General features: G+C 37.1%; 1 protein-coding gene across 1 annotated transcript; it reads right to left on the bottom strand.

Annotated features, from left to right (window-relative positions):
• Positions 1-8,944: 8,944 nt before the first annotated feature.
• LOC116212632 (transcription factor bHLH94-like) lies at positions 8,945-10,762 on the bottom strand. Its single transcript, XM_031547261.1, has 3 exons — positions 10,159-10,762; positions 9,709-10,056; positions 8,945-9,237 (listed from the first exon to the last, which is right to left on the bottom strand). The coding sequence occupies exons 1-3, from the start codon at positions 10,642-10,644 to the stop codon at positions 9,163-9,165; spliced, it is 909 nt and encodes a 302-aa protein (XP_031403121.1). The 5' UTR covers positions 10,645-10,762; the 3' UTR covers positions 8,945-9,162.
• Positions 10,763-15,459: the final 4,697 nt, after the last annotated feature.

Genomic DNA, 15,459 nt, shown 5'->3' with positions numbered 1-15,459 from the left:
CCTTAACATATACTAGTCGCGAAACCTGTTCAACAAAAACGTGATCCATTTTTTCTGTTAATTAATTTTATTATATATCATATGCGTACTTTAAGCTTTTATAAATCGTAACATGCAGTCAATAAAAACTATTATATTAGATATATATGACTGACATTGAATTAAAAATATTCTATTCTATTTGGATCAATATCACAAATATCTTTTAAAATTTTTTAAAAAAATTATTTTTATTAGAAATTATTATAAAAATTAGAAAAAAACTAAAAAATCCAGAAAATTTCAATTATTGATTAGTATTAAACAATTAAAAAATCTAATAATATTCGATATCAAGAATTAGAAAAATTTGAAATTATTTTTCAATTTTTTAAAAATTCATAAGATTGTGATTTTTTATTAAAAATTATGAAACTATCAGTATTCTCATTAGAAAATTGGAAAATATCCCGTTTTATCCGAATCTTATGATTAAATAACTTTTGAAAATATTAGAAAAATTTATTTTTAATTTTTATAAAAATTAAAAACTCAAAAAATAAGAAAATTCCATTCGGCAACCGAGCATTGTAAGGCCATGTGATCAAAGTCACCATGTTCTTGATTTCATATATACTTGAGCTTTCTCCGTCAGCAGCAGAGGTTTTTACCCGAAGCCACCACAGATTCATACATAGCCACCTTGCTGTAACTTGGTTGGTGTATTTCTTGGTGGTACAAAAGTGTCCATAAATCAAATATATAGAAACCTACTGAACTAATAAAATTAGATTCTGACTTTATATCTCCTCAGATCTCCCCTGGAATGTCAGATTATATGAAAATTGGAGTAATCAGTGTTTAAGCTCTCAAATTTATCGAGTTCTCCCATTCGCCAACTTATGCGACCGCAACCGTGTTTAATCAGTAACGATGAAACAGAGGATTCTTGGGTTTTTTAGGGAAGAAGGGCCATGTTTTGATCTCCCCTGCATGCTGATTGCTTCCTTCCCATCCCGGCATCACTCGAGCTACCGTAAGCTACATATTTTTATTTATATATTTTTTCCTGTTAAAGAGTATCAGCCATTAGCCCGATGTACAGGAGTAGGAAAACTGTATCTTATTTATGAAAGACATTACTGCGTCGCTGGCCCTGGACCTTGTGGTGAAGGAAAATTTGGTGTTGGAAGAGCGAAGTATCAGCCCGTCAGAGTTCTATACGGACCTCGGATTATCTGCACATTTTCTTTTGAACTTGGGCACTACAACAATCTTTAAGTATGGAGATCACATTTGAAATATTAGATTCAGAGAAACTGTATCCCACACATTTAATGGTTACTAAAATTAGTGGTTCTATATGCCACTAAGCTTTTCTTGTTAACGGTATGAGTCGCATAGGACTTACTGATATTCCTCTGTTGCAGTTATACTATTGACTACAGGAACCATGGGAGAGATCAGCCAAGTAAGTACGCTTTAGCTCTATTTTGATTGTTCTAATCTCTGGCGTCATATCAGAGTGAAAAATTATGAAATAAATAAATCAATTGCAAGAGCTGTAATAGATTGTTGTGATTAGCCAGATTGAATTGTACCCGAAGAAAGCAGATCACTAAACTTTGGATTCGAGTTTCATTAACTTGTCGAAACTATCCAGAGTTTTTTTATCGTATCAATGTCCCAGCTCATCTGACCAGGTTGTCGACAATGATGGAAGATCAATTGGATTTGGAGACGGCGAAGTGGAACCAATAACTCGGAGATGGAAAAATGTATACAAGAATCTCCCTGATTCATCAGGAGGGCCTATGCAAACATATCTCAAGGTCAATTGGATGTGGAGACGGCAAAGTGGAACCAATAACTCGGAGATGGAACAATGTATACAAGAATCTCACTGATTCATCAGGAGGGCCCATGCAAACATATCTCGAGGCCTAGTATGCCTTCCGATTGCTTTGGTTTTTCCGGTAATCATTTAGTTTTCTCCTTCATATGTGTACATATCGAACTTGAATTTGGTCAGCTGGTAATGCTTCTTCGGGCTCCTGAAATCTTCTGAACTTCTATTACGGCACTCTTAGGTGATCGAGAGGATCATATTACTTCAGCAACATTGGAACAAGTTTTTTGGAATAGAATAGCTGATGAATTGTTCGAGCACAGACAAATTCTGTAAAGAAGTGCCTTTCAAAAGTCGCAAAACTTGTAAGGGCTATTCTCTTGATGTTGGTGTCTTTTAAAATAAGCATGCGAGTGACGAAATAGATACAATTCTCAGGCCAGAAACCATGCTGTATATGACTGCAAGGACATCAAACTTTCTTCTCCTCTCTTAAATTAAATGGAAGAATGTGTTTGTCGGAGTAGCGAATGATCTGAAGAGATTCGTGGAGACTCCGTTGCCATTGGTTTGACCCTTATTATTTGCATTCTGCAGTATGCTTACTTTAAGCATCATCTAACAGAAGAATGATTCAGGTTTTGCAAAAAGGAGCATTCCAATATGAAGAAATTTTATTGGAGTTTCCCGTAAATCATGAGACCCGCTACTACTGAAACTTTCAGATCATATGTACTACTGAAACTTTCAGATCGTATGTACGCATATGCAATCAAATGGGAAAGGAATATTCAGCTGCGGCAATATGGGCTTATTCGTTTTTTTCTATAAGAAAAAAGAAGTCATTGCAAGGAGGATTTCAATGGATAAATGGTGTATAAACTGTTAATAATAACTTGTATTACTAAGAGCACCACATGGGTGCGAGAGACTGGATACAAAAGGAGTTATATACGTAAGCACCAACAGAGACACAACCATCTTGCTATTACCAAACTATTTGTCTTCAAAAGGAATCGTCCTAAATGCTACAAAGCTGCTCATGTTCTGTATTTTAGTACAACAGTTACCAACACGTGCACTCCATTCAGAAAAACGAAGGTTCTTCTGGCATTGCCCCATTGCTGATTTCGCCGTTGCAATTTCAAACAAACTTCATTGGATGTAGAAAGCGCAGGCAACAGATTGAACAAAGCGCGCCAGTCTAGAGGTCCACGATGCTGGATACCAACAACCCTTTCAATCTTCACATCTTTAAGCTCGTGCTTCCAACACGTTATGTCACCTGAACAAAACTACGGATTCTCTTCCCTGTTCACGAGCGCCTCACAGATGAACTGCAAGAGCAAACGGGTCATTGGTGGATCAGGAACAAATTCAAAGAGAGCATTTCATGTGTCAGCTATATAGCCAGTGCAAAAAAACTAAAAGGCAACTATATTGTCAGCTGCCACCGCTTTTCATGTGTCATAGACCCGAGATGATGGCGACAGATTGTACCTCTAGCAAAGGGTAATGTTGCCTGGAGAAGGAAAGTTGTAGGATGGCAACCTGAAAATAAGCCGTCCAAAATAAGAAGGTTGCTCGGTCGGGACGCTTGATGCACTAGTTGCAAATGTTGTATCCTGGAGCTGATAAAGCCACTTTCTTGTTCATCTCGTCTATCATTTCCTCGTCCCACCACAAGCTCGTAACAGCAGCCTAAAAAAAGACGACAAGAAGAAAAAAATGTGAACAAGTAGAAGCAGTGACAACACAACAATAAATCAATTAATGAGTCAAACTGTTACGATCTAATCCCCAACCTCATAGATATGTATGGTTGATACGAGCCATCTAAACGTAGTATGCAATCTAGTGAGGAATTTCTGGAGCTCCTGGAACCAGAGTGCACTATGTATCAACAACAAATAAAATCTGAATCCAATGGCACAACTTTAAGGAGGAGGATTCCCTGTCCATATGGAGGGCAGTGTTATCATGGTCTCAAAGTAAAAAGACACAACTTTGGTGCATCAATTCTTATATCCACCAAGTCATTTCAATCCTCTATTGACATCTTCGTATCTCAAGCTTTCCAGCAGAGGGAATTTCGAAAGGAATGGACAGAAGCACTAGTCCGTCCTCTGGAGAGCCCCGTCAATTCTAAGCACTTGACACTTGGACTTGCATGAACTATTAAATGAACCTCGTGTTCATACAAATGACGGGAATGGAAGTTAAGGCTATCCAAGCCACAGGCTTCAATACTGACAACCTTAAGCAGAGTGCGGCTACCGGCTACCACCTTCACTCTCTTGAGACACTTTGTGTTTGATTTTAGAGTTGAGTTGAGTTGAATTTTAGTTTTAATTGGTTTATAATGATTATGTTGTTGAATTATGAGAAAAAAAGTGTGAAAAGGTAATGAATAGTTGAGTTAAAGTAATAATTATGTTGTTAAATTTTGAAAAATATAGTGAATAGTTTAGAGAATTTAGTATTAAAAATTGAATTGAATGATTAAAAAATTGAAAAAAAATAAAAAAGTAATAATTATATTGTTGAATTTAAGATATGTAAAGTTAAAGTGCATTAGATTGAATTGAGTAAAAAAAAATTTTAAAACCAAACGAGCCTAATCTCGCACAAGAGACCGCAGTTGATTACATAAAGATCTTCAAGTAGAGTGCAGCCCCCGAGGTGTGGCTATCCACCAGGCTCACTTACACGTCAGCAGCAGCAGCTGATTTATCCGTCCAGTGGCTGAAGCAATCAGCGGCTGAAGGGTAGGGAAGCCCCTCTTGTGCGAAATTTCTGCGAAATTTAGCCAAGGGCCTTCAATTTCTGATGCTAACCAGTTGTGTGTGTTTGTGTAAATGATTTTGGGGTTAATTGCAATGGGGTCCAACAAGTTTCATAAAAGTTACAGATTGGTTCAAAAAGTTTTTTTGATAACTTGTTGGTACATTAAGTTTCAAAATCGTTTCAATGTAGTGTATTTCGTCATCACGTGTTTGACGTCGTTAGTTCGACGCTGACGTGGCTTATTACGTGTCAGTGTTTATGTAATGTGTCAATGTTATACTTTATTTAACTATATTCCAAATTTTAAAAAATTACAAAACGACCCAAATTTTTAAAAGTTTTCAATTATGCCCCACCCCTCCTCTCCTCAGCACGTTCACTGTTCATCATCTTCTCTTCCCTTAGTTCATCGTCCCGACCTCTCCTTCGACTCAGGCGCGATCCACCCCCAGTTTGCCCTCTCCTTCGACTCGATGAGATCGTCTTGACCCCGCCCCCTCTCTCTCTCTCGATCAAATCGAGCCCCCATTTGGCTCTCTTGCACTCCATTTCTCATTGTAGTCTGCTCAAACGTTCTTCGATATGGCTAGCGCCGAACCGGAGCATGAGCATGGGGAAGAAGAGGATGCCATCGCTGACGAGGACATCAGTGCTCAGGTCGCACCCATTGTCAAGCTCAAGGAAGTCATCACACCAGCGAAAAAGACGAACTTCAACCCCATCCTCGATCTTCAGATCACCTCCCTCACTCCGTTACCTACCCTAAAACCCTAGGATATGGAAACCCTCGATTTGCTTCGAGATCGAGATTACAGGATGGCCATCCTCGATCTTCAGATTATTAATAGGTGAGATGAAGAGAGGGAGAGAGAACTTGCAAAAGAGAGAGAAAGTCGAGAAGGAAGAGAGAGAGAAAGTGGGGTACATTTTGAAAAATTTTAAAATTTTGGGTCGTTTTACAATTTTAAAAAGTTTTGAGCAGAGTATAACTTTGCACATTAGATAAACACTGACACATAATAAGCCACGTCAGCGTCAAACTAACGATATTAAACACGACATGACGGAATACACTAAATCGAAACGGTTTTAAAACGTAATGTACCAACAAGTTACCAAAAAAATTTTTAGACCAACCTATAACCTTTATGAAACTTTTTGGACCACCAGTGCAATTAATCCATAATTTTGGGATGGTTTACATGGTAACTTCAGTTATGATGAAATTAAATAAGAGCTTCCTGTAAACCCGGAGACCCGCTAGACCAATTCTAACCAGAATTTCTATCCTACGTATGATTCTAAGGATAATGCAGAGCAATACTCGACTGCTCAACCACAGTGGCAAGTATGGACTTCTTCATTATTCGAAGACAACAAATTTCTTGTATCATAAGGAACGAGGAATGCATAGATAATCTTGCACAGTAGCAATAGCCCCCTTTTTTTCCCTAAATACAGTATAGATGGTTGATAGTATATATACATAGGAACCAAGAGAGTCACCCCATCTAGTGCAACGGCCCTATCAATCTTCGCATCTTTGAGCTTGTGCTTCCAACACTTGACCTCACCTGGACAGCACTTGGGATTCTCTTCCCTGTTTACGAACGCCTCGTAGATGAACTGCAAGGGCAAACGAGTCGGTGGTGGATTGAGAGCAAATCAAAGAGCCCATTTTTTCACAAGCCTAAGGATTATAGCTAGTGCAAATTCTAAACAGCAACCAACTGACAATACCTTCGGATTCTTATTAACTATCAACTATATCGTCTACTGTCAGTGCTTTTCATAAGTCATGGACCTGGGAATTGAGATGATGGCAACAGATCGTACCTTTTAGCAAAGGGTATGTTGCCCCGACAACAAAAGTTGTAGGACCGCAAGCTGAAAATAAGCCATCAAGAATAAGAGGGTAGCTCGATTTTCTCGCACCAAACACTAATATTTTCAAGTGTTGTATCCCGGGTGCTGATAGAGCCACATTCTTGTTCACATCTTCAGTTTCCTCGTCTCTTTTCAAGCGTACAAAACAGTGAGAAAAGAGACCACAGGAAAAAATGTGAACAATCAAAAGCAGTAAAGCCCGACAACAGGCCAACGAGTTAAAATGCTACTATCTGGTCCCGTAACTCATATAGATGTACGGTCGATGCGTGGCATTTATATGTAGTAGATGATCCAGTGAGTAAGTTCTGGAGCTCCTGGAAGCAGTGGACGCTAGGCACATGGAAGAAAGACCATCTTAAATCCAACGGCACAACTGTACGGAGGAATCCCTTTCCAGGTAACACAGTAGAAAGACGACAAGTTCGGGGTATCAATTCTTGTATCCACCAAGTCATAGCAGTGCTTTATTTATACCCTTTTAAGAAGTGGACTTGAAATTCTGATTTTCTTCAGTAAATTGCAAATTTTTTAAGCGTTAGGATTTCTAGCAGAGGGAATTGGGAAAGGAATTCACAGAACCACTCGTCCATCCTGCGGAGGCACTTGAGCTCTAAGCACCTGAGACTCGAACTCACAGGAACTACTGAAATGTCCTCTTGGGACGCATATTTGGAATCAAAGCGAAAGCTTAATTTCTAAGCCTGGTGATTTAATACTGACAAGCTCAACCACGTATTGGTATGTAACAGCCACCATCACTCTCTTGAGATGATTGAGATTCGAAACTTCGATCTCGGACAAGTGGCGGTGGGGAGTGCGGAAAGATCTTCAAGTAAAGGGCAGCCCCTGAGGAGTCCCTGAAATGTTAACAAACGAAGCGATCGCAGAGAAGGCAGACTCACAGCGCTAATCCCATCCATCTCGACCTTGTAACCCAATGTTAAGGACTTGATTAACTCAGACGATAAAGCCCTTCCGGGAATCGAATATGGCCATATACCAGGAGAATAATAAATGATTTTTATGCTCAGCTTCAGACCATGATAGTCTAACGCCATATTTAACCATCTATTGACATGAAGAGCCATTTTTCCGGTCACATAGAGCCTGAACCTCGGTATCCCATCGCGGGACCTCACTAGGGCATTGTCCACGAACCTGACGACGCTCTTGCTGTGCTCGTTCCATATCCAGGGTCCCACCAAAGTTTCCTCTGCATCTCAACTTCCCCCTTCCAAGATCATCTACGTAAATCTTTAGCCTCCGTGATTCCATAAGCAGCCCAAGCGTGTTGGGTTCGAGTCTCCTCTCCATGTCTCAATAATTACACTAAGAAGGTACTTGATACGAGCGAATTTATCCAGCAATATAGAAGTGACGTAGTTGATATTAATGGGGGTTGGTGTAAAGGCGCGTTCAAAGTGCATATAAGAATCCAATGGACCGAAAGAGATCCAAGAGCAATAGGTAGGTGGTAATTTTTAGAACTCTAAACTTACTACTACTAGATTAATTCCAGCACAACTGTACCAATATGTCACGTCTCGTATTAAAAAAAAAAAAAAAAAGCTTGTGTCACCAAGTGGCGTACGTGATAAATACTAATGCAGTATATACTTTCATTCTTTTTTGAAGACTGAAAATAAATTAACTATCATCCAATATTTTTCTAAAAGATAAACTTCAGACATAATAAAAATACGGATAATATAATAAGCTATATGAGATTTAATACCGTGGCGCTCACTTTTTAACTCGATTCAAAATGTCCCGTATTCAATTGTAATCATCATCGGTGTGACTTCTTCTGTTATATCAAAATCTGGAAAAGAAGTTTCAACTCTTGAAACTGTTCATGGTTCAGTGATGATTCCGTTATAAAGTCACAAAATAAAATAAAATTAATCTTTCAATGTAAATATTGTTTTTCTATTTTCAGTGGCAAATGAGAATCGGGTAACTTGTTTGGTTCGCGGATTAAGGAAATCCTCCATAACCATCCTTAACTCACGAGCCAAATAAGCGGTAGGACCAAAAGGGATATGTGAAGAGGGGATATGTGGAGAGAAATTAAAGGGGTGACCAAATTGAACCCGGCAGCTCTTATTCTCAAGTCAAAGTCAATGTTAATGGATAAAATCATCTTTCTCGATTAGTCTTTCGATACAGCTCTTGTTAATGAATGTCAAGTTATCACATCCACCATGAAAATCTCTCTATGGTACACTGAAGTCGGAGTGCTACGGTCTCTGAAAACATCAGGAGGATGATGGTTTGTGCATCCCAACTTGGTAACAAACTTGTCGAGCTAAAATAGAAGCCCCGAGTCTCGAAACATTTTCCCATGACAATTACTCAGATACAGAGAGCGAATATGGGACTGAAGCCATTGGGGATCATGGCCTCAGCCTCAACTGCTTAAGCTTCAACAGCACCGGAGAAAAACCGAAGGAAAGCTGTTTTACGCATTTTATGGTTGAGATTGATTATTACAGTGATGCAGAGAAAGGTTATATAAGCTGCTGCTACATAACAATTTGGCAGAGGATACAGCAAAAAAAGACCCCACATTACCATTCTACCAAAGGAAATTAAAATTACGTTAATGTGTTGCATTGTGGTAAATGGAATAATAGAGTTCTTTGAAGACCCTTTTACTAAATGCTTCCTAAGATCTGGTAAACAGCATTAGCTATCTCATCCCCTGAAGTCAGCTCGCAGTCATCCTCTACCTGCAAAATTCGAGCACAATAACACTCAGTGCATCCAACCACTTAGATGTGAGATATCTTCAGAACTGACACCCGACATAAAAAAGCTAAGGATGCTACGAAACATCGGGCGAGGCCAAAGAAATGTCATGTGAGCAGTTTCTCTTACGCTCGAATGAATGCCGAGGTCACTTCAATAGTTTAAACGCGTTTTCTAGAACTTTTCATAGTTTAGATTCAGCATCGTGTATCGGTCAGATTGCTGTGGTACGATACTCTCGCTAGTTTTTTCTCGCGTAGGCACTCGGGCGCCGTAAATTTGACTAGGGAGGCCAAGTGGGCAGAAAACAAATAATATATGTCGAACTCGAATCGTATTTAAAGAGGCATAATTTTGTTTTGTCTCAAATTAAAGCATGAAAACTTGGTCTTTGTTTTCTGGATTAAAAGAGAAATGAAGAAGATTTTTCGGCGGAAATGAAGCAAATTTACCTTGACACTGAGGGAGTAAAGGGCAGTTCCTTCAACCGTACTGGCATTGAGGTGAAGAACAGAGAGCCCTATCCTCTGCAGCCCCTTCACCAGCTCCAGGAGCTGCCTCTGCTTCTTGGCCGATCTCACTTTGATGCTGGCGTGGCTATCGACTAGGCTCACTTCCACGGCAGAGGAATAAGCAGCTGATGATGATGACTCGTCGCCCATGGCCGTTGTATTCGACTTGCCACTTGCCGAGCAGTAACTGTCTACTTCTTGGTGTGGTCGAACTGCAAGCGCCTCTAACTGTAGTTCGAGCTCCTTCACAAAGTTAATGGCTCCACCCACGATAGATGCCTGGTCTCCCTGTTTATTTATATTATAGGCAGGCACATAGAGGTGTCACAGATTCTTGTGTTTCAAGAAAGCTGGACAGGTTTGAAAGTTTTCGCATAAAGAAAGGGATACCCTTTGGGCATAAGATGTAGGCATTAGAGATCGAATAACCGAAAGGTACTCGTTCATCTGTTTTCTCCTGTTCCGCTCCACGGCGATGTGCGTAATCCGCTGGTTCTCGATGTCTTCCTGCTGCTGCTGCTTCTTCCCCCTGCCCTTGACTCGGCGCCGTCTGCTGGGGCCGCAGTCTGAATCAATCACAGCCTTCGATTCGTCTTGATCCAACCGTTGGGAGTAGTCAGCAGCAGCAGCAGCAGCATGGGGAGTGGAACCTGATGTGGATGTGTTGGATAGCTGAAATTCCAACTCATCACAGTTCCACTGCCCATAGAAACAACCCGCCGCTTGGTTCCCTGGAAACCCGAAACACCCATTATTCGTATCCCCCTGTTCTTCCTCATATGTCCTCTGGTCAAATCCCCAATCATCATCCATCGAGCAGCAGAGTTCGTTCCCACCATAACCCAATAGGGCCGTTCTCTCTCTCTCTCTATACATCTTTCAACTCAGCCAATCACATGGAAGGAAGAAACCACCATACCTTTAGAATGGGAAAGAGGTGAGCTTTTTAAAAACCTTGGGTGAGGGATGAATCGATGTTCTACAGAGGATTGCACGTGAGGGCTGTTTGTTTGGGAGCAAGAAAATCTCGTATCTAATCTAATATAATATCTAATCTAATCTAATCTAATCTAATCTGAGTAAAGGTGAACTGCTAAATTCAACGAGCGCGTAAATAAAAATAAAAGTTTGAACTCCGATAAACTCACTTGTTGAAAAGGGTATTACTTTTAATACTCAATTTTCCGGAACTGTGACAGAAATATCTCCAATAATTCTAATAAAAATTATAAATTATAAATTAATTGGTGAAGTTTACATGCACAGTAATATACTTAGAAGTTATTAATAATTATGATTACACTTGGTGAAGAAAAGTCTAGTATGAAAAATTATAATTAGTATTGGTGAAAATCTGATATTAATTTTTGAAGACTTTTATGAATCATACGAAATTTACAGGAAAATATAGCATGAAATATTACAACTACTAAAGATTTAAAATTGATTAATTAACTTTTAAAGACTAGTTTTGTAAGTTATACAAAATTTTACTATTCCCAAAAATAACACGCTATTTTAAGTTTTTGTTCAATACAAATAATATTTATTCAAAATTATAAGGACAGTAAGGGACTAATAAAAAGTTTAAAAATCAGTAAACCAACGTCGGTTGGTTCGAGCAGTTCGATGCTTATTCCGCTTAAACAATGTCTCGAATTCGAGTCTTGTGAATGTAGAAAATTCACGTTGGGAGAGCTTTATTCCTTAGTGGACCGACCCGGCTCGATTGGATTTGTCGGAGCCAAATTGGACTTTCCGATACTATGGTTTATGTCGAAAAAAAGTTTAAAAGTTAATAAATTAATTATTATTTAATATATCAATTTTATTTAATAAAATAAAAATTGCATAAATGGACTAACATTTTCATTAGAATATAACATTAGGTGTTCTTATAATCAATTTTACATAATTATATATTTTATTATATAGTTATAAAAGTTGATAGGATAATGGAAAGACAAATATATAAAGTCAAGGTAAATTTCGATAATACACCATGTAACTTGTAAAATAGTTAGTAACCACATCCTTTCAAAATTAATCATACACCACCTTTCATTTTACTGATTTCTACTTTTTTTCTTAAATCAGATCATATTTTATTCGAGTAAAGAAATAAAGTAACGGGTCGGTTTGTACAGTTCCATGACATGGGATCCACGCTGCAAAATAAATATTCTCTTAGTGCAAGGTCAACGAAAGGAGATGTGATATGTAGTTAATTTTTTAAAAGATGTGTGTCGCTGATCATTTCACAAACTATAGGAAATGTCGTCGAAATTTATCCTAAAATCAATATGATGGATTAAATAATATTAGAAAAATAATAAGGTATAATTGCATTTAGCATTAAAAGGCAAAATGGGACCATTAAACCAGTGTTTAAGTAATTGAGTGGGGTTTGATTTCGTGTGTGCATTAGACAAACGACGTTTCACTATTAAGATTGTGACACACCACATGGAACAGTGGAAACAGAGAGGCAGACGGGACGGCTTATGATTAATGGTTGGACCAAAACTGATATTCCTTGTGGGGAGGGACAAGTTCACAAGACTGGACACTGTTCCTGCTGTTATGTGTAGAGATTCATGCTAATTGCTAGCTTAGCTCCCAGGAATTTTCAGCATCAAATTTATATGTTATGTATTTGACTTTTCACTTTCTTATTATTATTATTTCAAAAAATATTTATATCCATTTTCGGTGAAAAAAATAGTAATAACTTGGTCTTGCAATTTGATGTATTGGGTGTATAGTTGATTGCTCCATTTAAGCAGGGTTCTTCCTCCAATTTTAAAATGCAACGATCGCGGAAAGGATGCATTAATTGTATCATAGTTTATATTTCGAAAGTTTTTTGGGTAGAAGTTTATATTTCAAAACTAACAAACTACATTTCGAGCAACATAAACAGCAAATTTAAGTTAATGGTTGATATTTCTAAATTTGGAGAAAATTTTATATGATCATAACTCATAATAATCGGTGGATCATATAGATGTATATGATACCATATGCAACAAATATGAAGATGCTTTCTCCAGTTTTCATATATGTACAATTTTCCTCCTTTATGAATGAAATAGATCAAGAGATAAGAAATGATCTTTTTGTCTACCAAAAAAAAAAGAAATGGTCTTTCAAAAAAGAAAGTACATTTTCAGGGCCTCCAATTGAGATCGGATATATATATATATATATGTGTGTGTATATGTATATATGGCAGATTATTGATGATGAGAAATTATTTTGTGGTACTTCTTAATGAAAGACTAATAACTTTTTTTTTGGGTAGGTAGATTAATGACATTTTTCATTATATGCATTTATGACCCATTACCGATGTGTTAATGAACTCATTCGTTTAGTAGCTTGTTATTATGTATTTGCCCGAATAATTATTGAGATAAAGAAGTGACATATGCATATTTTGATCCCTGCAAATTAAACCAGCTGGAGGCTCCATGTAGCTTCAGAGACTTTTTTGTTCCTCTTTTTTTGATAAATAATGTGTAAGCAACATTTTCAAACGATTGAATGACATGAGTACTCATGTCAAAGGGTGCCGTGGATGAAGACACCCCTCTATTGAGGCTTACATGTATGGAAGTCCGCTCTAGACATCGAGTGACATTACACTAACTTCAATGCATATCTCTTTCCCTTATCTCTTAATTGGAACTCAGACTACATAAGCGCAACATCAAATAAAGATAAACATAAAAAAAAAAAGAGTTACTCAATTCCAATGCGAGTCTCTGAACTTAAGTATCTTATTCGGGCTCACATACATATTATATTAATAAAATAAATATAACTACTATTTTATATAATTAATATATATTCTGGCCATTGCTGTCAATATAAAAAAAATAAAATAGGAAATGCGGCTGCCATTATTAGAAAAAATTAAAAAGGAAAATGCAGCTGTCGCGTGGGGTCCAACGACTATCACGCAGTTGCTTATTGGTCTCTATGCAAAGAGAGATTATTGGGTGATCCTACCTCGCCACATGGCATGAGGAAGAAACAATTAAATTGGAATAAACTAAATAATAAGTGCTAATCACTCGATTAATTGTGGTAAGTCTTCTTAATTGAAGCAATATTATTGATTTTTCCTCACCACATCATTATGAGATAGGATCATTCAAAATTTTCTCCTTACTAGAAAAGAAAACAATTAGGATGACATCACCCAACTTAAATTGCAAGTTCACGTCGCCTTCACACCTTTGCATAGGAGAAAATTTTGAATGATCTTATCTCATAATGATGTGGTGAGGAAGAACCAATAAGATTGCTTCAATTAAGAAAACTTACCACAATTAATCGAGTGATTAGCACTTATTATTTAGTTTATTCCAATTTAATTGTTTCTTTCTCATGTCATGTGGCGAGGTATGATCACCCAATAATCTCTCCTCAAAGAGTGTGTCACACTTATAATAAATTATCATAATCAACTAAATAACAGGGGCTCATCAATTATAATCAACTGGGCGATAACTTATCTGTTGCACACGAAATTTGGTGCCAATAAAAGCCAAATCGTATTTTCAAAAACTATAGAAGTATTTATCAAAATAAAAAAGTGAAAACAGAAAGTATTAGCTGAAATCATAACTAGAATCGATAGATTTAATTTTAACTAAAATATATGATATTTAAATTAATATTATAAATATATAGACAATAAGAGATGATTACTTTAATTTATATAAATTTAAAATAATCTACTTAATTAAATACAAATTAACTTCGAGACATTAAATCACATTCCATTTAATAGCACATATAAAGAACATAATATTCGTATAGCTAAACATAGAAGTCGGATTAAGGTTGAGAATGATAAAGAATTTATTATGGGAAAAAGTTGGTCGACAAATTTTATTTTATATAATTGAAGGATTTTTTTTTGTGTGAATCCTGGTATTTGGAAACTCAATCGGGCCCCGACTAATTCAGTTGAATCGGGTCGGCCGATTAAGGGTAATCTCACAATGTGGATTTTTCGTATTCACAAGAACTCAAACCTGAGACCTTACTTAAGCGAAAGAAACGCCAAACCGCTTGAACCAATTCACGTTGGTTATATTTAAAGGATTTTTACGATTATATTGAAAATTTTCTATTTTATGTCTCCAGATGCCATTTACAATTATTGAATTTTTCTTTTCATATGGTAAAAGAGAACCTTATTAAGTAATTAATATATACCTAATAAAATGAAGTAATTAGAAACGATTAGTTAAACTTGATCTAATTGAAATATGTGGCAAAATTCATTTGATGGAATCATTAGGACACTTATATATTCCACCACGCATCTTCAGGTAAAATGATTTGAGACAAGTGTACGGTTCGGGTTTTACTTATTGAGATCTAACGGCTGAGAAAAACACAACCGTGGTGGTTATTTTTCTCCATCAACCTTCAGAGAATCCCCAACTTAAGTCTTAAGTAACTCTATAATAAGTGTGGAGATTCTATGACAGTTGACGATTCAAAAACGAATATAGAATAGAACTCTCAAAGGCTCCGGTGCGTGGATTGATCATGGCAAAAGCAAGGGACACAAAGAGCCATGACCTCTCAGGTTGCTTCGTGAAGACGATGGGGAAATAATAGAATCGCATTCAACTTTTTTTATTTATTTAGGAAAAGTATAAATTTGTT

The sequence above is a fragment of the Punica granatum genome, chromosome 7, assembly GCF_007655135.1.
Source record: "Punica granatum isolate Tunisia-2019 chromosome 7, ASM765513v2, whole genome shotgun sequence".
Lineage (NCBI taxonomy): Eukaryota > Viridiplantae > Streptophyta > Magnoliopsida > Myrtales > Lythraceae > Punica > Punica granatum.
The sequence above is the reverse complement of the archived record's forward strand: the minus strand, read 5'-3'. Positions and strand labels throughout refer to the sequence as shown.